At 44.5% G+C, this 25,608-nt stretch overlaps 2 protein-coding genes across 6 annotated transcripts in view; one reads left to right on the forward strand and one right to left on the reverse strand.

Moving 5' to 3' along the window:
- CYFIP1 (cytoplasmic FMR1 interacting protein 1) overlaps positions 1 to 25,030 on the forward strand; it is a 53,098-nt gene extending 28,068 nt beyond the window's left edge. For all 5 annotated transcript variants that reach the window (XM_085532525.1, XM_015851161.3, XM_085532528.1 and 2 more), the window contains exons 23-31: positions 2,687 to 2,774; positions 10,070 to 10,213; positions 11,812 to 11,902; positions 18,472 to 18,602; positions 20,239 to 20,311; positions 21,429 to 21,523; positions 22,729 to 22,967; positions 23,846 to 23,993; positions 24,413 to 25,030. In XM_085532525.1, the coding sequence (XP_085388651.1) occupies positions 2,687 to 2,774; positions 10,070 to 10,213; positions 11,812 to 11,902; positions 18,472 to 18,602; positions 20,239 to 20,311; positions 21,429 to 21,523; positions 22,729 to 22,967; positions 23,846 to 23,993; positions 24,413 to 24,577 (1,174 nt within the window). In that variant the 3' untranslated portion in view covers positions 24,578 to 25,030. The remainder of the gene's footprint in view (positions 1 to 2,686; positions 2,775 to 10,069; positions 10,214 to 11,811; positions 11,903 to 18,471; positions 18,603 to 20,238; positions 20,312 to 21,428; positions 21,524 to 22,728; positions 22,968 to 23,845; positions 23,994 to 24,412) is intronic.
- On the reverse strand, positions 4,740 to 8,632 carry LOC107307622 (fibronectin type III domain-containing protein 9-like). The gene is made up of 2 exons (XM_015851153.3): positions 8,201 to 8,632; positions 4,740 to 6,955 (listed from the first exon to the last, which is right to left on the reverse strand). The coding sequence occupies exon 2, from the start codon at positions 6,830 to 6,832 to the stop codon at positions 6,179 to 6,181; it is 654 nt and encodes a 217-aa protein (XP_015706639.2). The 5' UTR covers positions 6,833 to 6,955; positions 8,201 to 8,632; the 3' UTR covers positions 4,740 to 6,178.
- Positions 25,031 to 25,608: the final 578 nt, after the last annotated feature.

Below are 25,608 nucleotides of genomic sequence, written 5' to 3' on the forward strand. Positions count from 1 at the left end.
TGAAGCTCCTATCAAAAGATCTAGGAATTTAATTATTGAGGTTGCTGCTTTTCTGATTGTTAGTGTGTTTCTGACCCTTAGCAGACTGTTTTTCTCTCATTGCTTTATCCAGTCCTTCTGTAAAGCTCTGCAAAGCTTTCACATTCATGAGATGCTGTAATGAGGGGTTTGCAGGGAAGCTGTATGCTGTAGGAAAAGCCATCTATCTCTCTTTGGTTTGTTCTGAAGCTGTTCTGGCCAGTTCTTACACTGAGAGCAATCTAAGCATCCATTTCTCACTTACCTTTTCTTAGTTGCTTGAGACTTCTTTTAAGAGCTCTCTTCTTTTTTGCTGCTCCTGTAGCTTTTATCTTCCCAATTGGTCTGGTCTTGTTTTTGAAAAGTACTTGGCACTTCAAGCAGCAGCACGCTGCAGTGTGCTCGGATACTGCAGTGATGGGCAAGCTGCAGAAAACTCAGATGAACTGGGTTGTGCAGTGTGCCCTTAAATCTACAGAGCCATGAAGAAACCATGGCCTAAATAGGAGCTGAATTTTAGTAGCTGCAGTTTTGATCAAGTCAAAGCAATCACTTCATCCCTGTGCTGCTCCCGTAGCATGCTTTGCTTTTCTCAGCAGCTTGGAGAAGGGATCAAGATTCATTAGCAATGTCATACAAATGCTTTTAAGATACACTGTGCTGTATGATGTGAAAACAGGTGTGCTTGATAGTCATGTTCAGGAAGGGTGCATTGGATCTAGAATTCCTAAAGAGATGTAGGAACTGTGCTTTGAGCTGGTATGTTGGGCAGGCTGGAGGTTGAACAGATCCCTATCCATTAGACAGGGAAGTCCAGAAGGACACTTTATAAGGAGGGAGGGAGAGACTATGGTGAGGTGAAGCTCAGAAAGTTTATGAATGAAGTTGCGTGACCCGGTGCCTGTGGCAGCAAGGAAGTGGGATCATTAACCACAGTGGTCCTTTGCAGTTTTCTCTTTACAACCAACTGCCATCATCTATTTAAGAATATAAAGTGCTCACCATGAACTCCTTCCTGGGAGGTATCACAGAAACACTGACATAACATGATTTGATCCTGAAAATATTTACTTTAGAGCTTGTGTCATCCTTCAGCAATCACTGCTGCAAAGCTCTGTTTAGCCAGCAGGCTTTTCATCCACTTAATCTACTTTGGCTGCCTACAACCTGTGTTGATTAAAATGGGTAAATTACTGAGATCATTCAGCGGTGATTAAAAATGAAAAGAACTGATTATCCTGTAATGTGCCAAAACCTGCAGCCAGCAGCACTGGAGGGAAAGTACAATCTGCCTTGCATTACTGTTGGTATTCAGAGAGTTGAATCCTCAGTCCTTGAAAGTGGTATGATGTCTATTTCTTGGAAGAGGAGCAGGAGGAAGGCAACCTGCAGGATGTCAGAAGGAGAACAGATCTACTCATTGAAAAAGGCTGAAGAGTGCAAGTGATGCTGAACTGTTATGGTTTCTAGGAAGAAATCACAGAATGCTTTGGGTTGGAAGGGACCTCAAAGCCCACTCAGCCCCAACCCCTGCCATGGGCAGGGCTGCCCCCCACCAGCTCAGGCTGCCCAGGGCCTCATCCAACCTGGCCTTGAGTGCATCCAGGGATGGGGCACCACAGCTTCTCTGGGCAGCTGTGCCAGCACCTCACCTCTCTCTGAGTACAGGATTTCCTCTTACCATCTAATTCAAGTTAGGTTTGTTTGAAGTTATGTATTTTCAGAAGAATAATTCAGATTACTCAGAAATAAAATGTAGTAGAAATAATTTTAAACGGAATGATACAATTTGTACATGTTTGTCTGAAACAGATTTTGTTTAGGTAGCTGTTCCTGTTTTCAGCTACAGAATTGCCATAAATAGAATACCTACATGTTTACAAGGGGAAATGATTAATGAATCATTTATTTTGTGTGTTAATTCGATTTGGACATATTTAAAACAAAAACACATCCAGGTACAGTATTATTTTTCAATGTTTTAATATGCTGCAAACTTCCCTTTCTGAAACCTTTTCCTAAATGCAGTTTGTTTTGGACACTGTCAGCTGGAACAGCTTGACTGGATGCAAACACTTGATGTGCAATTCTTAAATGACTCATTTTCAGCTTCCCTATGCCCGTGCAACTTTATGCCTTTTAAATTTAAAGCAGTATTAGGGTTGTGGGAGATGTTGACTAACTTCTTCCTCCACTAAAACCATACTGCTGTAAAATGTGATTTACATGGTTACATGGCACTATCAGAGGGCTGATAGCTTAGGAGAGGATTCAGACTTGCAGATTCTCAGGCTCTTGGAGCCCTCAGTTCAGAGTGGACTGTTTGTCCACATCTTTTGCAGCATTCCATATCCTTGTAGTTCTTTTCCCCTTCTGCAATGTACAGAGGTAACACTGTTTGTTAGGCATGGTTTATATTGTTACACACATATTAGAACATCAGTCACATATGATGAAACATTCAAACCACTGATTTGACCACTGAGTTCGTATTGTGCTCAGGTGTTTGGGTATTGCAGGTGCTGTGCTTCCCCATCCTCAGGTCTGAAAGGCTACCAGTCTGGCTTTGTTATACATAGACAACAGTGGTGTACAGGATAAGGTACATTAGACACACACCTAATAACTCAAGTTTAATAATAATTATGTCTTTGTTTTATTATTGTAGATTTGTTCGGACTGTGCTGCCATTTTCTCAGGAGTTCCAGAGAGATAAGCAGCCCAATGCTCAGCCCCAGTATCTCTATGGATCAAAGGTGGGAGTTTATTCTCTTTACATTTTTGGTTTGCTAGTATTTAAGTGTATTGTTTCACATGAATGTTACAAAAAAATATTCATATATTTTATGAATATGAAAGCTACTAGAAATGGACTCAAATTCATTCTGTGGTTGTGTTAAATTCAGTATTTACTTCGTTTTTAGACTGTGCCTTGAAGTATATTTGAGTCAAAAAGCAAGTGATTATTCTGATGGTTAGTCTTGCCTGATGGCTAAAAACAGCTGCTCCTCTCAACCACCTTGCACTGCAGTTGCTTGTAGTGGCAGAGCGGGCTCAAAGAGTTGTCAGCTGGGGAAGGGAGAATGCGAGCCCATCCTGAGTGCAACCACTTGCTTGCTATGCTGCTGAAGGTGTAGCAGGAGACATGGGTGCAGATGGGAAAAACAGCTTGAGTTATTGTCTGACATAGCAGGAAAGTAGACACTTCTATTGTCCTAAACTATCAGATACTAAACGGGTTAAGATATTTCAGAGAAGATGTAGCATTTCTTTGGCAACTTCAGCCCAAGGATGTCACAGTCTTTGTGATGAGCTTGGCGTTCTGATCATTTCATCTCGTTCATGATCGTTTCATCTCCTCATCTTGTATCGGCCTCATGGCGCTCTGCGGGTTCACATGGGATTTCTGCAGAAGCCTGTGGGATTTATACTTGTGTACTCTGCAATTACGCACCTTAGTCATAAAGAATGTGCTGCTCCTGTAAAATTTTCATGCTTTAGCATGTAAAAGAGTTGGAAAGCTTCACCTTTTTTTTTTTTTTTTTTTTTTTTTTTTAATACGGAATGGTAACAAGTGATTATCTGGTCCTGCGAGAAGTGTTTTTATGTAATTGTTCTCCAACTGGCAATGGTAAATTATAGGAGCGCAGGATTCTCTTACATTAGAGTTATTGTGTTCTTTACTATTTTAGGAATTCACCAGATGCTGTGTAAAGAGCAAAAAGCTCCCTGAATTTAGTACAGATTGCTAACGTAATTTATCTAAAGGATGATACAGTGGGGTGACTGAGGAGGATTTACTGGGGAACATTTTATCAGTAAGGTTACATTATTAAAATGAGTTCGGTAATCTTTACTGTGAGAGCCGTATGTTTTTAGATAGCTGAATATTTTTCCACATTGCTGTGAAGAGGAGCCATCAAAGGGGTTCTTATGAATTTCGTTTTTACCAAGTGAGTGCTGAGTTGCTGGCACAGGCTGCCCAGAAAGGCTGTAGATGCCCCATCCCTGGAGGTGTTCAAGGCCAGGTTGGATACCACAGCCCTGTGCATCCCGTTCCATGCCCACCGCCCTGTGGTGCAGCCCCTTTCCCTGACCCCCATCTGCCCCTCCCCTGGCACAGCTCCATGCCGTTCCCTCGGGCCCTGTCGCTGTCACACAGAGCAGAGCTCAGCGCTGCCCCTCTGCTCCCTGTGAGGAGCTGCAGCCGCCATCAGGCCTCCATCAGCTCCTCTGCTCTGCGCTGGGCACACCAAGAGACCTCAGCTGCTCCCCGCACACCTTGCCCTACAGATCCTTCACTATCTCTGTAGTCCTCCTTTGAACACTCTTTAACTGTTCTAAGTCCTTTCTGTATGACAGTGGCTTCCCTTGCCTGGCTGTCCGTGCTGTGCTTGCAGCACCCCCAGGGCGTAGTTGGCAAGAGTAACTGATTATAAAGGGCCTGGTTCTGTAGACCAGAATTTAATAGTCAGCTTTCTGCCTTAAACAGCACTTGATGAATTTTTCCATGCTTGTATGTCTTCTGCATTTTGTATGTGCTGACTTATTTAGTGAAAAATAACTCATCCCTTTGGAAAATACTTCTTAGTGTAAAGATAATGGTTTCTATCTATACTGGTGTGCAAACTTTTGGAAGCAGACCTGTGGTGTTTCCCTTACGTTCTGAAGAGTTTGTCAGTGCATTTCATGATTCACCCTGACTCAAAACAACGGAGAAGTGCTGTCATCTTCACAGTTTATTTAAGATTGGTGTCAGACAAACGCTTGTCAGCTGTAGGAAGTGCTATGCAGGGATGAAGAACACGTTGCCAGCTTAATGTAACAAAGATGCCTTCTGAGGTGGGATTTTTTTTTCTGAAAAGCAATTCTCTCCCTTTATTTGTCACACCTTTCTGCATATTTTACCTGTCCTGGGAGAAAAAGAAGTAAAGAAGCCTCACGCTTCGGTGTGCTCATCTATTTCCAGCAAGATGAGGGTTGAGGTCTTTCACAGGCTGTGGGAGGTGTGGCCAAAACAAGCAGCTGCTGAGCCCTGCTGCCTGCTAGGATGCTTGTTGGCCCATTGGCTGCCCACTGTACTTCTGCTGGCACCACCAAGCTGTGTCAGTGAGGCAGGCTCTACATGGATGTCTGTGCCAGAGGCAGCTTAAAATACCTGCAGGCACAGCGAGTGTGTCCTTATTCTAGAAATACCATTTTATAAAGCAACGTAAAGGTTTACTACAGTTTTAGGGGCTGTAAACAGACATTTAAAACAGGGTGGCATACACATAAGTGAGACAAGATGCATCGTTTTGCAAACGTGAACAGGATTCTGTCTGAGGATTTTGCTTGATACTTTGCCATGAAGTCCAAGGCAGAGTGAGATGAGGAGCAGATTTGGTTGTTACAAACAGGAAATGCATTTCAGTATGTTTCTACTTCCTTGCCCCTTTGGCTGTACAAAACTTAGTACGGTTGGGTGGAAACTGGCAGCTGCTGGATGAGTTCTGTCATCAAAAAAGGAGGAAGGACCAGGAGTTGCTTCTCTGAACTCAGTTGTATCTGTGGGAAGTCACTTGCCTGCAGTGCGGAAAGGAACCTATGGTGGAAGCCGGAGAGTGTCAATGAGGTTGGCCTGAAGCATCTCTTTAGCTACGTGGTGTTGTCCTTGCACAGGTGCCGTATTGTGTGTTCAGCTGAGTGGAGGTTTCAGAGAGGTGAAAGGAACAAGGAAAACCTGATGAGTGTAGCTGATGTGCTGTGACTGAGCCATTGCTGAGAGTGGGCACTATTGAGAGCGGGTGAGAAGTGGTCAGAATTGGGTGGTGACACATGTACCAGCAAGCTGTTCTGCTCAGGGCTTGTGCTTCAGTATAGCAAACTGAGCTCCCGTGTGGAAACTTCTATTCTTGTATTTGTTAGGAAAAAAGGAATTAAAAATTAACTTGGTCACTGTTTATGCTTGTTTTTATGTCTCTTTGCTCAGTTAGATGAAAGAAAAGCAACCAAACCCACCCCCAGAATTCAAGCCCATGGCTTGGTCCATGCTTCCTTTTTTAACCAGCAAACTTCTGGGGAACCTCAGTCTTCACCCAGGGCATCAATGACGGCATAAGGGCATTGGAAAGGGCCATGAAGGCAGCAGGCACAGGTGGGAGTATGGCTCTACTGTGGCCTAAGGTTCCCAACTGACAGCGGAGCACTGTTGTACTGCTGGAGCTCGTTCCCGGCCGCTGGAGACCATCTGGCCAGTCTCCCTGCAGACTGCAGGATTCTCAATGATGGTGGCTAGCTGGATGCCATCTGGCTGCCTCTCCTCGCTGTCCTGTAGCACTTGGCTCTGCCCGCTGGGCTCCTCTAAGTCATGTGCCTCCCTTGGGGAGGCCCCGGCTCGGCCCCGTGGCCGCTCACGCCTCGCACGGCACAGCAGGTGCAGGCAGCCATAGAGGAGGATTGCGGCAATGATGAGCAGCAGGAGGCTGCTGGCCAACCATATGCCCAATGCCAGCTCCTTCTTAGTGGTGCTGGCGGATGCTGGGTCTTGTTCCAGAGTGTTGAACACCTGGCACTGGTCGCTGGAAGGGCTGGCGGACTGGCAGGTGACACACAGGAGGTACGTGGTCAGCGGGGTGAGGTTTTCCACCACAAATGAGGAGCGGCTGGCAGGCACCCTCTCCTCCTTCTGGAAGCTCTTCCTGGAGTAGCTGGACAGCACGCTGTTCCAGTTGGGGTGGTACATGACACTGTAGAAGCTGTCGGCACAGCTGGCCATTCTGGGCCAAATCACCATTGCTGTGCTTCCCGTGATGTTCTGGATGGTTATTCCCATTGTGGTGCTGCTGTGGTGTACTGGCGTTCCCAGCAGCGATTCCCCTTCCTAAAGAAATTATTGCTTCCCAGGGTGGAAGCTGAGATGCTGCAGCACAGGGGATGCTGTGTGAATCATAGCACTCTGTAATTCAAAGAAGGAATTTGTTAGGAAACAATGCTTTTAGCTTTAAACTGCATAGTTCTTTGCCAGATTAAATGTTAAATGTGTGCCTGTATTAGTTCAGCCATAGCTGCTGCCTGTCCAGGCGACCAGCTGTATCTTGTCTCTGAGAGATGGTGTGTTTTGCTGGGTTTGGCTTTGGGGAGCCACTTTCTTCCAAAGAAGAAAGCCACTTTCTATCTATCTAGCCTTTTATTTTATTTATATGGTGATTTCTGTAATCCAGTTCATGAGCAATTGATTTCCTTACTTGGCAAATGAAGGATGGCGAGAGTGGCAATTGAGTGATACATTCCTCTGGCCACCCACAAGTCTTTGATTTTTTCCAGTCATGGCTAATTGAAAACAGAACAGCATGCGGAGCCATCACCAGCCAATATTTTAGTCTCCCATCGTGTTTTACATTAACTGCACGTTCCCTGATGTTCTCCTTTCCTGCAGGTGAGTTAGCACCTCTCTACCCACAGCTAAGGCAGCTGTTGTAATGGCCGCACACTGTTGGCATCAGTCATGGTGCCCTGATGCCCTTTGGAAGAGCTTTCTCAAATACAGCTTTCATCAATGTAATGCTTTTTCTTCTTCTTTTTTTTAATTGCTAATATTCTTCCCTATGCAAAGTCTGGTCCATAAGGAGCAGCGCTGCAGCACAGGCTGCCCAGGGAGGTGGTGCAGTCACCGTCCCTGGAGGTGTTCAATAGCCGTGTGGATGTGGCACTGAGGGACGTGGCCAGTGGGCATGGTGGGGGTGGGCTGCTGGTTGGACTGGGTGATCTCAGAGGTCTTTTTTAGCCTTATTATTTCTGTGATGATATGGTGCTGCCTTCCTGATCAAGTTAAGTGCACTCTTTGGTACAGCAACCAGATAAAGGAGCTGAGTTTGCTGTCAGATAAGCTTAACAGAGAGAGACATTTTGACAAATACCTGACTTCTGAACATCAGTAGGAGCAGAGCTGTTCCTTGCTCAGTTGTCTCCCTTCTAGCTGGTGATTCCCAATTATTTAAAAATACAATTATTTTATATAGAATGCTTCCCAATAGAAACATTTATTCATCACAGCATTTTCTACGTAGAGTATTCGATGCTTAACTAAATAACAATAATACTGGTTTTTGGTTTTTTTTTTGTCATTATAACAAGATGCGTAATTCAGAGCAGGTAAATGTTTGGAAAGCACCATGTGGTGTTATGTGAAGGCGGTACTTACCGTCACCTCCTGGCAGAGATGTCAGGACGGGACAGTCAGATGCTAATGCTGTGGAAATGAATGGACAGGCACCAACCGCTCTGCATCGCTTTCCTCAGGAGTTACTGCTTCATGCTCTCTGTTGTCAGTTTGCTTTCTCTTCCCTTCAGACTCCCAGGACCGAGTTCTCTCTGCTCACTCCTGTCTTTTTCCCCACGGCGTTGCAGTGCTTGGTTTCTTTGTCTTTTCTACTTGCATTCAGGCAGGGCCACATCTTGTCTAAAGGTGCTGTTGCCTTGGTTTTCAAAGGAGAAAAATGATGTCCTTCCCCCCCCACCACCCTCCTTTGCTTGCTTCACATTGGGCAGCAGGCTGCCTGCACATCCCTGTTATACGCTCCTCTGCCTGTACCGGTGGTGCTGTGAGTGATTTATGTTAGCACTTGGATGACATCAGCAACCAGCAACTCTTCTTTTTTTTGTGTGTGTTGTTTTGTTCACTTTCAGGAGGGGAGGGAGCAAAGCGTAGCTGAACAAATGTGAGCTCCCTCTCTCTACCTTCCCCTCCCTCTGTGTTAATGGCATTTTCCTTCGGTGTCTGATGGTTTAGTGCACCATGGGGGGGAAGCAGCAGTGCTGTGTAATGGGGATTTCTAAATCTCTGGTCCTGCTTCGCTTTACTGCTGATCCAGTGCTTACAGGCAGACCGGGTCAGGTGCTTCTCTGCAATGGAAAAAGGTGTACTGTTAGATTGGCAGACTTACAGGTATGCACTGGTGAGTTGTTTATAATGAAACCATGCTTTTAGGGCTTGCTTTTCCGTGCCAAATTTATGCTGTGTGAAGGGGAGCCCCTTTCTCCTAACTAGCAGCACAGAGAGCTTGTGGCAGTGGGATGCTTTGAGCCAGTGAAGGAGAATTCTCTCTGTGCTGTGGCTGAAACACTTTGGACATGTTTAATTTGTAGATCTACCTGACTGTCTTCATGTCCCCACATGAAGAGAAAGAGGAGTCTTTCCTTTTTGGGATAACTCTATAAAACGTTCCATATGTTGGGATGTTTGTCTGCACATGTAATGTTTTACCAGTTCTCATCCATTTCAGTGCCCCAGATCCTCTCAGTGTGAGCACAGATCTGCACCAATAGGTTTGTTGTACATGAGGGACTGCAGCTTCATGCTGTCCAGTCAGTGGGAGTTAGGAATTAGTATTGCCTCCAGCCCTTAATGATCTGAGCTGGTGAGAGACCTGATGAAGCTGTAGGTGTCCCTGTTTGTTGTAGGGCAGTTGGACTAGGTGACCTTTAAGGGTCCCTTCTAACTTGATTCTGTGTTTCTTTATAAACTCCAAAAGAATTTCTGTGAGGTTGCATCTCAGACTTGGATTTGCTTTAATCTTGTGTACAGATTGGGGGGGGGGTGCAGAAAAGAGACCCTTATTAATTAGCTAGAGAGAGCAGGAACTGCAAAAGGCTGTTATCTGTAATGGGGTCCTCAGAGGTTTACAGCACCTATTATGAACTGAAAATTGAAGGCACTTCTTTCAAGATACGCTGTACGTAAAATGGACTGCGTGGGAATAGAAGTTGTGCTTCAAATTCATCCTTTTCTACTTGTGTAAACAGAAAAATACACGAGGCAATGTTTGTGACTCTATAAATGTCAACTGAAGGATGTCTGGTGAACAAATACTTCTTATGGGTTTTTCTTGCTTAGCAAAGGAGTTCCTGCCTTACAAAAAGGAAGCTTTATATTTTGACTTTCTGGATAGAGAGTGAGATACAAGGCTTATGTTGTAGAGTATTAAAGACAAGTTACTGTTTAAATGAGATTCTTCATAAGATGCAGTCAGCTGCTATTTTCATTAATCCAATCTGTTTTTCTTCATTTTAGGCACTGAATCTGGCATATTCCAGCATCTACAGCAACTACAGGAATTTTGTTGGCCCCCCTCACTTTAAAGTCATCTGTCGGCTTCTGGGCTATCAGGGGATTGCTGTGGTGATGGAGGAGCTGCTGAAAGTCGTCAAGAGCCTGGTATGCCATTGTCTCTCAGTTCTGCTATCCCAAACAACTTCTGGTAGGAAATATCCTGAGCAGTGTTTTGAAAATCTTGAATTCTGCTTTGGGGATTCATGTAATTTGTGGAGATCTGTGCTGCTGGTCCTGGGTAAACTGGAAAAGTATAAATGTTTCAAATGAATTGGCTGCAACTAAGAAATGTAACATGAATTTACTCTCTCAGAATGCTTCAAAGCAGCTGGAGTGTGCTTTGTGCCTCCTGTGGCTTCAGGACTTTGATTAATAATGTCACTGACAGATGACCCTTAATCACAAGGAAGGTTTAATCTCCGTGCTTGATCTGGCAGTGGGTAGCATCAGGCCTATTCAGAGGAGTGCTCAGACCATCGGATTTTGGAGAAGTTATCCATACAGCCTGTGTACCCTGTACTGGAAACGGCCTTTTTTTGTAACTAGGAGGTTGAGGGGCTGTTTGTTCACTATATTATAAATGTCTTTGCATACAGTCATAATGTGTTGCTGGTAAGTTTAAGCTACAGGAATGTTTTTTCCCTCCCCAGCTCCTGTTTCAGTAAGGAGCATGCTGCCTACTTGCTCCAACTTTAACAGGTGCATAGCTGTACTATTCATAATCTCACTTCAGGCAGTTGACATATTGTTTGTTGTCATTCCAACATTGTTCGAAGTATGTTTTTGGAATGCCTGAAAGGATGGAGCCTGTTTGAAGGAGTGCTAGGGGGAATGGCTGTTTACGAGGGTTGATAGTGATAGGGCAAGGGGAAATGGTTTTAAACTGAGACAGGGCAGGTTTAGGTTAGATATAAGGAGGAAGTTTCTCACTCAGAGGGTGGTGACACTGGAACAGGTTGCCCAACGAGGCTGTAGATGCCCCATCCTTAGAGGCATTCAAGGCTGGATGTGGCTCTGGGCAGCCTGGTCTGGTGGTTGGCGACCCTGCACATAGCAGGGGGTTGAGACTAGATGATCTTTGAAGTCCTTTTCAATCCAGGCCATCTATGATTCTATGTGATTCCATGGTATAATCTCAGGGAAAGATGGAAATGTAATTTTCTTGCTTTGGAGCTGAGTGTTGATTTGTTGTTTTGAGGGGGATTATTTTTACTTTTCTGCAGATCACCTCAATTTGTTAAAGGCAGCATGGAACAATTGGCATTAATTAAGGAGGCTGAAAAGCCTCGAGGTGGGGGAGGGGTCCTTACACCTGATCTGATGTTGAGAGATAGGTGTCTAATGGCAGGAAGGTAAACTGACTGTGGACTGGAGCTGTGTCTTAACTAGTGTGCCTGGAATATCCAGTGTAAGCTGTTGCAGAGGTGCCTCGTTCTAAGCATTGTTCTTCTGCTGCTTTTGAAAACGTTCTGATGAACTTGTTTACCAAAATCAAAAAGTTGGTTGGCCAATAGAGGCTGGCTGCGAGAAAAGATGATGGTGTCCTGGACTTTCTTTTCCTTCCTGGCTTTAGCTGTTGAGCACTCTTAGTGTAGAATAAGCAGCTAACGCCACATGAAGGAAAGTGCTTGATGTGGCTTGAACACAACTGTTGTGTTTCTCCAGTAACACTGATATGTTAACAAGTGCCTCTTTTCTCTTAGTTACAAGGGACAATTCTTCAGTATGTCAAGACCCTGATGGAAGTGATGCCTAAGATCTGTAGGCTGCCAAGACATGAGTATGGTTCTCCAGGTTAGTTCATGTTTGGTGTTACTATGAACTTAGTAAAGTGACACTAATTACTGTCTTCTGGATTTTATGTACCTCTGTCTGTCTCTCCATCTCTTCTCTGTCCCATTAAACAGAACTCAGTCATTTTTTTCATAGCAAGTATCGCTAAGGGCTGAGCTTTCAGAAACTACGGCATAAAGGATTAGATGGTGTTTTACAGCTTCAGTCCCTAGGGAAAATGAAAGGATGGAGGTCTGTCTATAGACAGCCTTATGACGTGATTACCTTGGGTTGGGATATCCACAATAATTTCTCATTCTGGTCTTTCTCACATGTATGTTGACCTTTCCTTCTGCAAGCTGGCCCTTTGCACCAGTGCTGTTTAAATGTCTCATTTAGATAATACAGACTATCCAGAAAAGCCTTTATTTCCTCTTGCTTTACTCTTCAGAAATGTAAAATAGAAGGAACCTTACTGCTGAGGGGCAGACTGGGACTGCCAGAGCAGTTGTGTCAGAAGGTTGTGCAGGGAGCCCTGGGGCTTTTTAACAGGAAGCACAACAGTTGCAGAAGAAGAAACGTCTTTGAAAGTTTTACGCCACTATGGGGAAATAATTGGCTGATTAGTATTTATCGCATTGTTCTCTGAAATTTTGAAGCTGCTTCCCCCCCCCCCCTTCAAAATATTCCTCCTCCACAATATCTAATTAACACAAATTAATCTTTTAATCTTTCCATGTGCCACCCACCTCCTGAGCATATCTTTATTATTTCAGAGTTCTTTAGGTTTATTAAATGCCACTCCAAATGGAATAAGGTTGTTTTTTTCTGCTTCCCACAGCTTGCTTGACGCTCATTACCAATGTTAAACGAAATCGAGGACTCACTAAGTGTTTCCTTCCTGTTTTTCTCCCTGGAGCATAGAAATGGATGACTCATAGTACTTAGCAGCTTAAAAATAATCTTTCTGGGGTTTTTAGCCACTCATTAAGTCCTGACCACAGTAGTATGTGTTCTCAGATATGGAGTCTGCATCACTGGGGGTTGAGGAGCTGCAGGTGAGGTTAGGAAGCCTGTGTTCTCTTGCCAGAAATCCTCAGCTTCAAGAACTATTAGGGACCTAAACAGAAACTTTCTCCTGAGATAAAAATGCAGTCTATCCTCTAAGAAAGGCAAAACTTTACTTGTGCAACTATTCACAGAGGTGATCTACTCTCTTGCTGCAGGACCTAAACCTTTTAAAATCCTTCTTAGCATTCCTGTTTTCTAGAGATTACTAATAACTTTGACCTCATGATTACTACTTGAAAATAAATCCTCTATGATTGGATTCCTGCTGCCCTGAGATGTCAGAGTACTTCATGTTATGGTAGAAGATGGCAACTCAAATTGGAATGGATCTCAAAAAACCCACTTGATGCTGAGCCCCTCAGCATATCAGTGGCTGGTGCACAGGCTGATTTTTATCTCAACAGGGGTGTTTTTCTGTGCTGAAATATATCTAGCAAAGAACACTTGATAACTTCCCAGAGAGTCTCTTCCAAGAAGCAATAGCAGCAGTCTTTGTAGCACAGTCACAGCTTTTCTATCTGAAACTCCTAAACAGCAAATGTGTGTGGAAGCTCAGGGGGTTTTCATCCGACTGTAGCACTACTGAAGAATTGCACTGCTGCCTTTGGAGCCTTTCCATCATGAGCTGCCTGCCCTTGGAGTGCGTCTGATTGGTGACAGAAAATGTTCTCTATGATGGCATCCTGCTGTAGATTTTAGCCTCGGTCTGGCACACTGAGAGGAACTGTCATAGTGTGAAAGGAAAAGGCTCAACCCACATTTGATTAAAAAAACCGTCCTCTCTTCTCTGTGCTAAAATCTCTGTACCGTTTCTGCCACTTGTTCACCTTATTCACTTGGCTCACATTGAAAATGCAAGCGAGTGCATGCCAGCTGTTGTCTCTTGCCTTCTCTGCCTCTGGCAGCCTGCTGCAGAAGTCGTGTTCAGTAGTTGTAGTAGTTAGTTTGCATCATACAGAGTGTGCTTGTATGCTGCTTTTCGTCCCTAACAACTCATTTAATGGCTTCTTTATACCTTCCACTGCCTACACATAAAGACCAAAGCAATGACTCCAGTTTATGGATTAGATACACAATTCTTGTCTGTCTCAATGTAACATTTGTTCATCAATTTAGAATTAACTTCCTGAGTCCATTCTCCACAAGCGAAGCAATTTAAGTGTTCTCGGTAAGGCTCCAGCTATTTCATGTGCTTCAAACTTTGATTGAGAGCTTTGTTTGAACTCCACTGATTGCAGCTCTGGGAGCTCTACGTGATCAGCCCTCTGGACCTTTGGATTTCTGAAGAGAGATTTATTCTTGCTTAAAGGAGCAGAGCACAGACAGTAGCAGCAGAATTGCTCAGGACTCCTGTTCACCAATGGGTTTGTTTCCATAGAAACAATCTTAGAGCAGTGGGGAACTTGCTCATCCTGTAGTCATAAAAACGTTTGTCTAAAAAACCCATTAAGCATAAGGGTTTCTAAAGAGACCTTTGAAAGTCTCTGAAGCTCTTGAAAGGATCAGTGGCTTATAAAAGTCTGAACTTGAATTTTGATCTTGGAAATAAATTTTTTCTTCTGGTGTTTTCGTAGGGTTTAAATACAGCTTTCCTTTTATTTTTTCATAAACAAGTATATCATGCCCTGCCACTCTGAAATGCCGTTAGTTGTGGTGAGGGTAATAGTTCCTTAGCTCTGCTGTGAGATGAGGCTTAAAGGCCTGGTGTGAGGCCTAATGTGCATTACAGCTTGCAGAAGGCCGTGACATCTTGTGATTACATTTGCTTTCCATCTAGGAGAAGCCCCCCAGCTCCGTGGCTCCAGTTGGCTGCCAGCTGTGCTGCCATCTCTCCTTTGACCAGTTATGCTGCTGGCTGTGCCTTTCTGCTTCAGCACAGCAAGCCAGCAGGAAACTGTCTCTACCTGTGCTTCTGCTGGAGTATCTAATGAGAATTGGAGGGAGCCCTGGCTGGAAGAGAGCAGTAGTGGTGAGAGGGAAGCGTAGCTTGGGACATAGCAGAGGGGCTAAGGATGCTTCCAGTCATTTCAGGTTTTTGAATGAACTTGGATCAGTGGAAAGGTAGGTTAATTTTGCTGAGGGGCCATGACTTGAATTCTCTTGGGGGAGAACATGAAGGAAATTTACTCATAGATTTTTCTGCTACTTGTCCATTGGAGAAGTACGTAGGGACATGGGAAGATGCAAAGCTGGAAAAGACAGGAGTGCTGTTGAAGGACTTGCAGAAAAACACAGGAGGAGGCCATTTTCTGAGCTCCGATACTCAGCAATGACAAACTTTCAGAAGCTTTCCATAGTGTATTTGCTTCTGTCTGATTTGGACATAGAAAGGAAGCTGAGAAATGACACTGAAATCCTTTAAGAGGCGGTGGTGCTGGAAACGCCCTTCAGGTGCCTGTACTTAATGAGAACAGTGGTAATCCTGGTTCACTGTTGACAAAACACTGCAGAAGCGTACAGTATGTTTTCATAAAACAAAATGCTATATGATTTTGAAAGGACAGCGATTAACATGATAGATATGAAGACCGACAGGATATTTCTTTCTAACAAAATAAGCAGTGCACAGGCTTCCTGATCAGAATTCCTTTTTGTTTTAAAGGAATGGTGTGACTGCTGAGATGCAAAGCTAATGATGTCCCTGTGGAGCCAAAGAAATGATCATAGGTAGCACTTGAAGGTCTGCAGGGGAGTGAACATAAACTGAAGTTCATTATATCACCCAGTCTCTTGGGAACAATTTTGCTGCTGCAGATTGGCAGACTTCACCTCACAGTTGTTAAGTCAGCACTGTGCAGAAAATAAGTCATAACACAGGCAGATCCAGAGTTATTTTCAAGATCGGGTTTGCTGTTTGTCAACACCTTAGGTCTATAATTAATAACCAGTAGTTAATCATTGAGGTACCAGGCTTGTTACAAGCTCTGGGACATGTTTGATTTGAGTCTCTAGGTGTGAACTGAGATCGCTTTATAGAAAATGAGAGAAGGCCAAAGTGAAGAAATCTGACCATGTGTTGATTTGGTCTGACTTCCTAAATTAATTAGTGTGCAGGCTGCACAGCTGAAACTTGGCATCTGCTGTTTGAGCGCTGTTGAGATGGAGCCTAATCCTTTACTAATCTCCTGTGCTTTACTAGATCTGTTTGATCTCAGCAGAAGCAAGGCTGCTGATATCTGTGTAAATCAGAAACTGGGATTATATGACCAATTATTATTGCACCTAACGTCATCCTATCTGCAGGAATAGAGGGGGTTTAGTTAAAGTTGCTTTCTTGGAAAGGAGCAGCAAAGCGATTCATTTTCCTTGCAAAATACAACATGTATGTTAACACAGTAGCTTACAGCTTGCACCCACAGAGTTAGGAGAAGGATGGAGGCTGCATGCAGTTAAATGCAACTAAGACAGCTGGTCTTTCTGCAGGGCTTCATTATGCACGTGGAGTCTCATAGGAATGTCCTTCTGTGTGCTGTGCAGTACAAGTAGATGTAACCGGCAATGTCATTGCTTAAATATTAATGGAAACTTGCTGCTGCCCTGGGACTCCACTGGGGAGCAGATTGTGCTTCCAGCATCATTTCTGTTCCATCAAAATGTGCCCGTGTACTTCTGTAAACTTTCCTCTGCTCGGCCCCTAAATCAAGCGCTGCATCTAAAGGAGGTAGTTGATAACGGCTTTTGGAACAACTGTGTAATAAATACGGACTGTCAGATTCTCAAAATAATGACACCATTTGTTCTTGAGTGCCTGTGTGTGGGTGTGTGCATTTATGTATCTGCATATGGCCATGGGAGCTTTCAGAGAAGAAAGAAAAGTGTTTGTTAAGGACTTTTGAGAGGAACTCGGTTACTTGGAGCAATGTGTAGTTTTCATAGAATGAATCATAGAAAGGTTTGGGTTGGAAGGGACCATTTAGATCATCTCATTCCAACCCCCTGCTGTAGGCAGGAACACCTCCTCTGGCTCAGGATGTTTAAAGCCCCATCCAGCCTGGCCTTGAATGCTTCCAGGAGGAGGCATTCATAGCCTTGCTGGGCAACCTGCTCCAGTGTCTCACCACCCTCACAGTGTATTCCTTTTCAATATCTAGTCTAAATCTACCCTTTTCCAGTTTAAAGCCATTTCCCTTTGTCCTGTCGTTACATGCCCTTATGGAAAGTCCCTCCCCAGTTTTCCTGTAGGCCCCTTCAGGTAAGATCTTTTCTTCTCCAGGCTTAATAGCTCTAGCTCTCTCAGCCTGTCCTCATAGGGGAGGTGCTTCAGCCCTCTGATCATCTTCATGGCCCTCCTGTGGACCAGCTCCAACAGCTCCATGTTCTTGTATTGGGGCCCCAGAACTGGATGCAGTATTCCAGATAGGGTCTCACAAGAGCAGAGCAGAGGGGCAGAATCACCTCCCCAACCAGCTGGTCACACTGCTCTTTATCTAACCCAGGATACAGTTGGCCTTCTGGGTTGCAAGTGCAGATTCATGTCGAATCTTTCATCAACTGACACTGCCAAATCCTTCTCCTCAGGGCTGTTCTGAAGACAGACCTGAATCTGTGCTTGGGATTGCCTCAGCTCAGGTGCAAACCTTGCATTTGGCCTTGTTGAACTTTATGAGGTAGGCGTGGGCCCACCTCTCAAACCTGTCCAGGTCCCTCTGTTTAGCATCTCTTCTCCCTAGCATGTCAGCTGCACTACTCAGCTTGGTGTTGCTGAGGGTGCGCTCAGACCCACTGTCCTTGTCACCTACAAAGGTGTTAAATAGCACCAGTCCTAGCACCGATCCCTGAGGAATGCCACTCATCACTGGTCTCCACTTGGACATTGAGCCATTGACTGCAACTCTCTGAGTGTGACCATCCAGCCAGTTCTTGATCCAGTGAATGCTCCGTCCATCAAATCCATTCTTCTCCAACTTGGTGACCACGATGTCATGCTGGACAGTGTTAAATGCTTTGCACAAGTCCAGGTAGAGGACGCCAGTTGCTCTTCCTTATCCACCGGTACTGTAACTCCACTACAACTCCACTTGTAAAAGGCCACCAGGTTTTTCAGGCATGACTTGCCCTTAGTGAAGCTGTTGGTTACCAGCAGTCAGCTCGTCTTTGTTTTCCATGTGCCTTAGTTGGGCCTTCAGGAGGATCAGGGACAGAAATAGAATCAAGAATAAGAGGCTGGAACAGAACTAATAGCAGACCAGAGCCCTGTTCTGTCCTCCTGCTTCTGGAAATCATTCTCTTACCTCCTACTTTAGCGGCTCTATCCAGCAGAATGTAGGCACTCCATTCTGCGTGACTTATCCAGTTGAAATGATCAACACAGCACTGGCTTAATGCTTAACCTCTGATTGTTAATATGTTTGAATATTGCTCCTTTCAGTTTCCTTTAGGAAGCACATCCATAAATCAGAAATAATCTCATGTGCTAATACATGGAGAGCTGTACTGGTGTGATCATCGCTACATTTCTTTCTGGCTCCCAACTTTGATTTTTTCTTTCTTTTATTTGTTTGCTTCTCTGTTGATTTCAGGTATCTTGGAGTTTTTCCATCATCAGCTGAAGGATATCGTTGAATACGCAGAGCTGAAGACTGTCTGTTTCCAGAATTTGCGGGAGGTGGGAAATGCTGTCCTGTTCTGCCTGCTTATTGAGCAGAGCCTGGTAGGTACCTGCTGTGCTGATTTAAAACCCTGCCGTGTCTCCAAATGTACTCTCAAATTTGTGTTACTAATGGCACAAATAGCAAGGTTGAAATCTGCAGGATTGCTGTTGCGGATGGACAGATAGGTGGAAACAATTTCCTATGCTGATCTCTTGGTCTTAATGCTTTTGGGTGCTCACAGTGGGAAAGCTGGGCATTGCTATGAGCCTGAAAAGCAATGAGTGGTGTTTTCCCTTTCTTTACTTGTGTGGCCCCTTCTAGGTGGGGAGAGACTCCCCACCTGTGCATACAGGCACTGAGGCTGGGCTGTCCGTCAAGAAGAGATCTTTGCTGACTGCCAACCAACCCGACATTAACTCACCCAGCATGCTGGCTGGGGGCCTGCTGGGCACAAGCATAAATCCTCATGTAAGAGTCCTTCTCTCAGGTGTTTGAAACTGTTAATGTTAGCTGAGATAATGAAGGCATGCTGCTGTTCCTCAGGAGATCTGCTTAGTGCTAGAGCATTCCTCCCTAGGGACAGAGAGTGATGGGAGGGCCAGGTGACTGGCGGTGAAACCATATCCTTTGATGGGATAACTGTCGCGGCAGAGAGAAACTGGATTCCTAGAGCAGGCTTCAGGTTAACAGAGCACGATGTGAGAGGCCAGGCGGGTGAAGGCCCTGCTGCTGCCTGGGACGACTGGCTGAGGGTACACTGAAGTGATGCTGGTGCTGGGGTCACATTCATTGTGTCATGGCCTTGAAGGCACTTTCTAGTAATGCACCCCTGCTTGCTGTCCCTCCTCTTGGTTTTGCCTTCAGTGGTACCCTGATGTCCTATCACTATTTCAGTATTTTTCCACTGTGGTTATCTACCATAACTAATGCAAGATTTATGGTCTTCAGTGCATCTCTGCTAGTGGCTGGATCTTGTTAATCTTCGCTGCATATCATGCCCATTTTCATGTTGTTGACATCAATGATTAGAGCTAGGAAAGGCACACAGCTGTAGTGCTCTGGCCTTGCCAGGGCTGTGGCTGATGAACTTCTTCCAATACTTGCACTGAGGACTCCAGAAAAGAGGCAGAAGCACAGCAAAGCTGTGTGTCACCTGCTGGTCATCTCTGCATGTACAGCAACCAAGAAGCAGGAGGCCTCTCTCTTCCTTCCCCACATCCCCGAAGAGGTAGAGCAGCTCCTTGGAGGTGTCTCAGCCTGCCTGGCTGGGAGACATGCCCAACGTGATAATGTGTTGTGGGAACAGTGGTGGTAAAAATAGCTGAGCTGTGCGTCATCCATCACAGTTCTGTTTGTCTGCTCAGGATCCGTCTGCCACTTTCACACCGAAATTACTCATCCTGAATTAGTCTTTTTAATAAATATCCTGTCCTTTAAGAACTGCCAGCTCAGGGTGGGAGGAGAGCTGCTGATTTCTTTGTCAATCCAAGGTAACCTGGTGAAATCATATCGTCTTTGGAAGCGCTTCTGTGAAGAGCGCGCCAGAGCAGTTATGTGTGCAGCTTTGAGAGCAGAGGCTGGCTGCCCTCTGCTGTTCCTGCGTCAGCACCAGCATGCTTTTGGAAGCCCAGTTTTGGCATTTGGTGTGATCCGGGGACTCTTCGTTCCTAACTGCCTCTTTCCATTTTGTTCCAGTCCCTAGAAGAAGTGTGTGACCTGTTGCACGCGGCACCGTTCCAAAACATCCTGCCGAGAGTTCACGTCAAAGGTATGGAATGAAAACACCCTGTTGGGGCGATGCTTTCTGCTTTCCTTACATGCTGCTGCGTGACTGGTGACCACTTCCAGTCCTTTACAACACCGCTGTTACATTTACAGTAGAGGTAACTGATTCAGGCCCGGTTGCCTGGATAAAAAATATATTCTTGGCAAGTTGCAGTGCAGACTGCAGGAGGGAGCTGAGGAATGCTCTGTCACAAGACAGGTGGGGTATTTGGGGCAGAAGTAATGCCTCAGTGTGGGTAAGGTGAGAGGCTTTTCTGAAGCTACTGTCTAGTGTATGTGGCTGTCAATCACAATGAGGTATATGAAGCCTGGGAGCAGATAAAGTAAATGCAGGCGGTTCCTGTAGACTTTTCACATGTTTGTTTTCTATTTATTTGTATTTTTTTTTCTACTCCATTGATACACACTGATGTTTTCAGGATTGCTTTCTTGAGTATCCCTTTTTCTTATCCATCACTGTTAGGAAGTGAGCATTTTTCCCCTTGCTCTTCTTCTTTCCAGGCTGCTGGTCTGTCTTGTCCCCTCTATTTCTCACTGCCAGGGCAGCTGATCTGTTCTGCTCAGAGAAATCCCATCAGCTAAAAATCTTTGAGACCATTCTCAGACTCTCACATCTCTGTACATAAAACAAACCGTTTGTTAGACCGTTGTAAGCAGTACTTCTCACTTGCCAAAGAATATTTCCTACTTGCTAGTAGCGGCGGGGTGCCAAGTACTTTTTTTAAGCCTTACTACACACAAAATACCACCCTCACTCTAACCCACCTTCTACAGTCAGGCAGTTTAGTTGGTTAGTACAAGAGGAAGTCAGATACGTTAGCAGCAGCAGCATAATAGAGCCTTCCTTTCTGCCTTGAATCTAGTAATGCATTAAATGTATTACTCTATAAATATTTGGTGTTTTTTTTGTTTGGACGTCCCAATCTACAATTTAAAATAGGGATTTTTTTCTAAAAACACACTGAATTTTAACCAACTGTTTAGAATTGAAACGGCCTATAAAAATAAAACCGTATCCAGCTTTCTACTGCACTGGATAAATTGTCAGGTATCAATCAAATGAATCAGATGAATCAACGCTCCTTTTAATTTGCTTTCAGAGGGTGAAAGGCTTGATGCTAAAATGAAGAGACTTGAATCCAAATACGCTCCGTTACACTTGGTCCCTCTCATTGAAAGGCTGGGAACACCGCAGGTAATGTTGCTCTCATTTCTGTCTGAGGCAATTCTGGGCATTTCTGGGCACTCAGAAGCCTGTTCTTTAACACAGTGCAGATAGCTGTGTCAGGAATTCAACCCGCACACCCAGCTTGCTCATATTATACTAGATCCATGGATTTGGTAAAGCTGTTATAGCCCCAAAGTTTAAAATACTTGAGATGGGTGGAGGTGACAGGTTTGGAGGAGCATTGTATTATTCATGTACATTGCTACATAATACATGCTCAGTGTACGGGTCAGGCTGTGAGCTGCTAATACAAATTCCACCCAGTGTGATCCATTTTAATGAGTGTAATTTTCTTAAAACAATTTCTTCCTCTTTTGGCCAGTAAATTAGATAGCCACTGAAAATGAGTGGTTGTTTGAACTGAGTTCTCTAGGCAAGCTGACAACCAAGGAGGACATTCTTTTTCCACTGCCTTTGTAGCTTCAGCACTGTTTTTCTGTCACTGTGGGGGTACAATAATACACTGTGAACCGTAGTGGTTTACAAGCCACTGAGATGTGAATTGTATAGAGCAGGGTGCTCTGAAGCAAAGCCTTCAGACTGCTTTTATTGTAATGCACAGTGGTGGGTGCTGCTGTGCTGCAGAAGAGAGCAGTCAGTGTGGTGGTGCAAGTGAGACAAGCACTAACATGGTATTGCCGTTTTTTGGTTCTGAGTCCATTTCTGCTGTCTTTGAAGCGTTCTCATCTTTAGCAGCTGCAGCAGCTACAGCCCCTACTAGCAGCAGGCCACTGAACACTCTTCCTGCTCTCAGACTCCATCTGAGCAGGCAAAAACCTCTTAAAACTTCCATTGGACAGGTTCAGAACTAGCATTAACACATTAGCATTGCTCACTGTGGCAGCAGCATACGCATTTATTTGAAAAGGCCCTTAGATTTGTCTGAGTGCTTTTTCACTGAACTGAACTCTGACTTCACCTCAAGGTCAGGAGAAACTCCTAGAATAAACCAAGTGAAACTGAGTTATGGCTGTTTTTTTTTTTTAAGTTCCTATTACATGTTTTCCAATCACCGTGCTCCAAAGCAGTGCACAGGATGGGAACTGGACCATTGGTGTGAACAGGGCTATGCTGTTAGCTCAGGATGATACTTTTCTAGAAGTCAGTGTGGAAGGCGGCCTGTAAACTGAGTGCTCCATGTGACGGATTTTGCACTTTCTCTCCGTTCTCAGCAAATAGCAATCGCAAGGGAGGGTGACTTGCTGACCAAGGAGCGCCTCTGCTGCGGCCTGTCCATGTTTGAGGTTATCTTGACAAGGATCCGATCCTTCCTGGATGATCCCATCTGGCGTGGGCCCCTGCCCAGCAATGGGGTGATGCACGTGGACGAGTGCGTAGAATTCCACCGCCTCTGGAGCGCGATGCAGTTTGTCTACTGCATCCCCGTGGGAACACACGAGTTCACTGTGGAGTACGTATGGGCAGCTGCTGGCGGTGCACCTGCGCCAACAGTGCTTCCTTTGTTCCTCCTGCACTGGGGGGGCTGCGAGGCACCAAACAGAGGGGTTTGTTTGTGTGTCTGCCTACTGCAAAGCCAAGGGAAGCGCTGCGGTCTCTGGGAGGGGCTCATAATGCATGAACACAGAAATGATTGTATCTTTAAAGAAAATAACCCTCTATTTTAATGAAGTACTGGCAGTGTAGAATGAATGATCCCATGACAAGCAGGCCCTAGCACACGTTGTTCAGTGGTAGTCTTCCCATATTACAGGAGCTGAATGCAAATAAAATAGCTGGACATGTGTGCGCATTCCTAGACAGTCTTTTCTCATCTGACTCCTCTCTTCAAGGATGAGTATTTGAAAGTGAATACGCTTAATACGGTTCTTGGGTCTGAAATTTGCACACGTCTGTATTTTGAAAAACTGCTGTTGTCAAGTGCTTTTTCACTGACCAGCCATGGCGGAAATGGCATTTGCTTCCTTTCCTGTCCACAGCCCGAAGCAGGATAACAGTATTGAATTCCCTTTTGTTTTCTTTGAAAATGAAATGTATGCTGCTAGAGCCAAAGTGGAGGGGGGAGGGAGGAAATGTCCTTGAAGTAACTAACGGTAAGTTGTAAAAAAAGTTGTAGAAAGCAGAAAGCCTCCTTTTGTTGTGCGTTAAGCATGCATTTGCATCACATGTGGTACCTGGAAAGCAAAATTGATTTACTAGATTTTACAGTGTTTTTTTAGATTCATGTTTGACGCATTCTGAAGTTATTATGTATTTTAGTATAGTGGCTGATTCCTGAACGTTTCCTGTAGCTGTATTTGAAGGCTCTTTGTGTTCTGGTTTCTGTTTCAGGCAGTGCTTTGGAGATGGCCTGCACTGGGCTGGCTGCATGATCATTGTGCTCTTGGGACAGCAGCGTCGCTTTGACGTGTTGGATTTCTGCTACCACCTGCTGAAAGTCCAAAAGCATGATGGCAAAGATGAGGTTATAAAGAATGTGGTACGTTGAAAACATCTGCTTTTTCTTAATTCACTACAACAAACAAACAAACAGACCAGAGCTGTTTGTATTCAGGTGCTGTGTAGATGTACTGATCGCTTGTTGGAATGAAACGTTGAAAATCAGAGTACAAAGGATTAGATGCTGATACTGGAGCCGGAAGGCTGTAATTACTTGGCTGCATAGGATTTTCTGAATGCTGCACATCTCCTATGCTTGCACACAGATTATGATTACAACAAGGCAGTTGTAAATTGCCCTTTTTGTACAAAAAGCTGCGGTGTCAGAAACCGGAACGCACCCTGGATTTCTTCATTGCGTTAGCAGTAATGGGGAAACGTTTGTAATGAAGTGACGTCACAGCATTTGGTGCTTTTCATCTCCACAGCTAATTGTCGGGGTTTTATTTATTTCTGCAGCCTTTGAAGAAAATGGTTGAAAGAATTCGCAAGTTCCAGATTCTGAATGATGAAATAATCGCTATTTTGGACAAGTATCTGAAGTCTGGAGATGGAGAGAGCACACCCGTGGAACACGTGCGCTGCTTCCAGCCGCCCATTCATCAGTCCCTCGCCAGCAACTAGATTTCTTCCCTAATGGTACTTTTCGCACCCGCTTAGGCTGAAAGTATGAGAAAGGAGAACGACAAAACGCCCACAGGTTGAAGAAATCCTTTTGTCTGTCCTTTTCAGTCTGCCTGTGCCATCTGAGTGGTGCACTGTCTTCCTCAGTCTCCAAGCACAGGAACTGTATACAATCCATACTTATTTTTCTAGACTAAAATTTTATATACTTTGATTAAAAGCCTGCAGCTGTAGAAGAAGGTTTGTTCCTGCAATCTCTTTGCATTCCTTTTCTGAGGTGGCCATCTTAAACCGGATCAGAATAAACATTCCCTCGAGCTATCAAAATAATAGCTGTGGGGGGTAAGAAACTAGGTTGTGTAGAAAGATTTAGAAATCAATGCCTAATTGTATTAGAGCATTAATTGCTTAATTAGCCTTTATTAAAAAACAAACAAACAACAAACCAACAAATAATGCAGCTGCTTTGTGAATAATTTTTTTTAGTCGACTGCTCTTTCACTATGCAAAACTACTCTCTGTGATCAGTAATTGCAGAAATGAAGGCTAACTCAGGGGACTGCTCTACAGTTACTTAACATGGAGGCGACTGGTAATATTCCTACTATTTGTAAGTGGCGGAACTTTATTAGAACGGTATCTCTACATTTTTCTAGTAAGAGCTTCTTCCATTACTTGTATTTTATAGAGACACATCTACCCAAATCCATGTTTACATGTGGTAAGGAGTTCTTGTTTCCCCTTGAGAAAGGAGAAGAAAAAAAAGAGCTAACATTCCTCACAAAACAGAAGACAGATTTGCCAGACAGTCTGCAAGTAAATTTACTCTGATACAGGTTGTCCCAGACTGTCTGTGCTTGAGAGCCACTGTTCTGGCAAGCAGGCACTCATGGCTGCCATGGTGTGTGGGAGATGCTCGAGCTTTGTTACAGCAGCTTGATTCAAACATTTCTTCTACCAAATGAATAAATGTTTCTTAAAGAAAACTCTTTATTTCTTCACAGTGGAGTGCCAGGAAGCCTTCTGGTCAA

This window comes from Coturnix japonica, chromosome 1, assembly GCF_054131305.1.
Source record: "Coturnix japonica strain WE chromosome 1, WE-NBRP24, whole genome shotgun sequence".
NCBI lineage: Eukaryota > Metazoa > Chordata > Aves > Galliformes > Phasianidae > Coturnix > Coturnix japonica.

Bases quoted from the DNA above. Each gene is read 5' to 3' on its own strand.
- LOC107307622 (XM_015851153.3), bottom strand. From the start codon at position 6,832: ATGGGAATAACCATCCAGAACATCACGGGAAGCACAGCAATGGTGATT.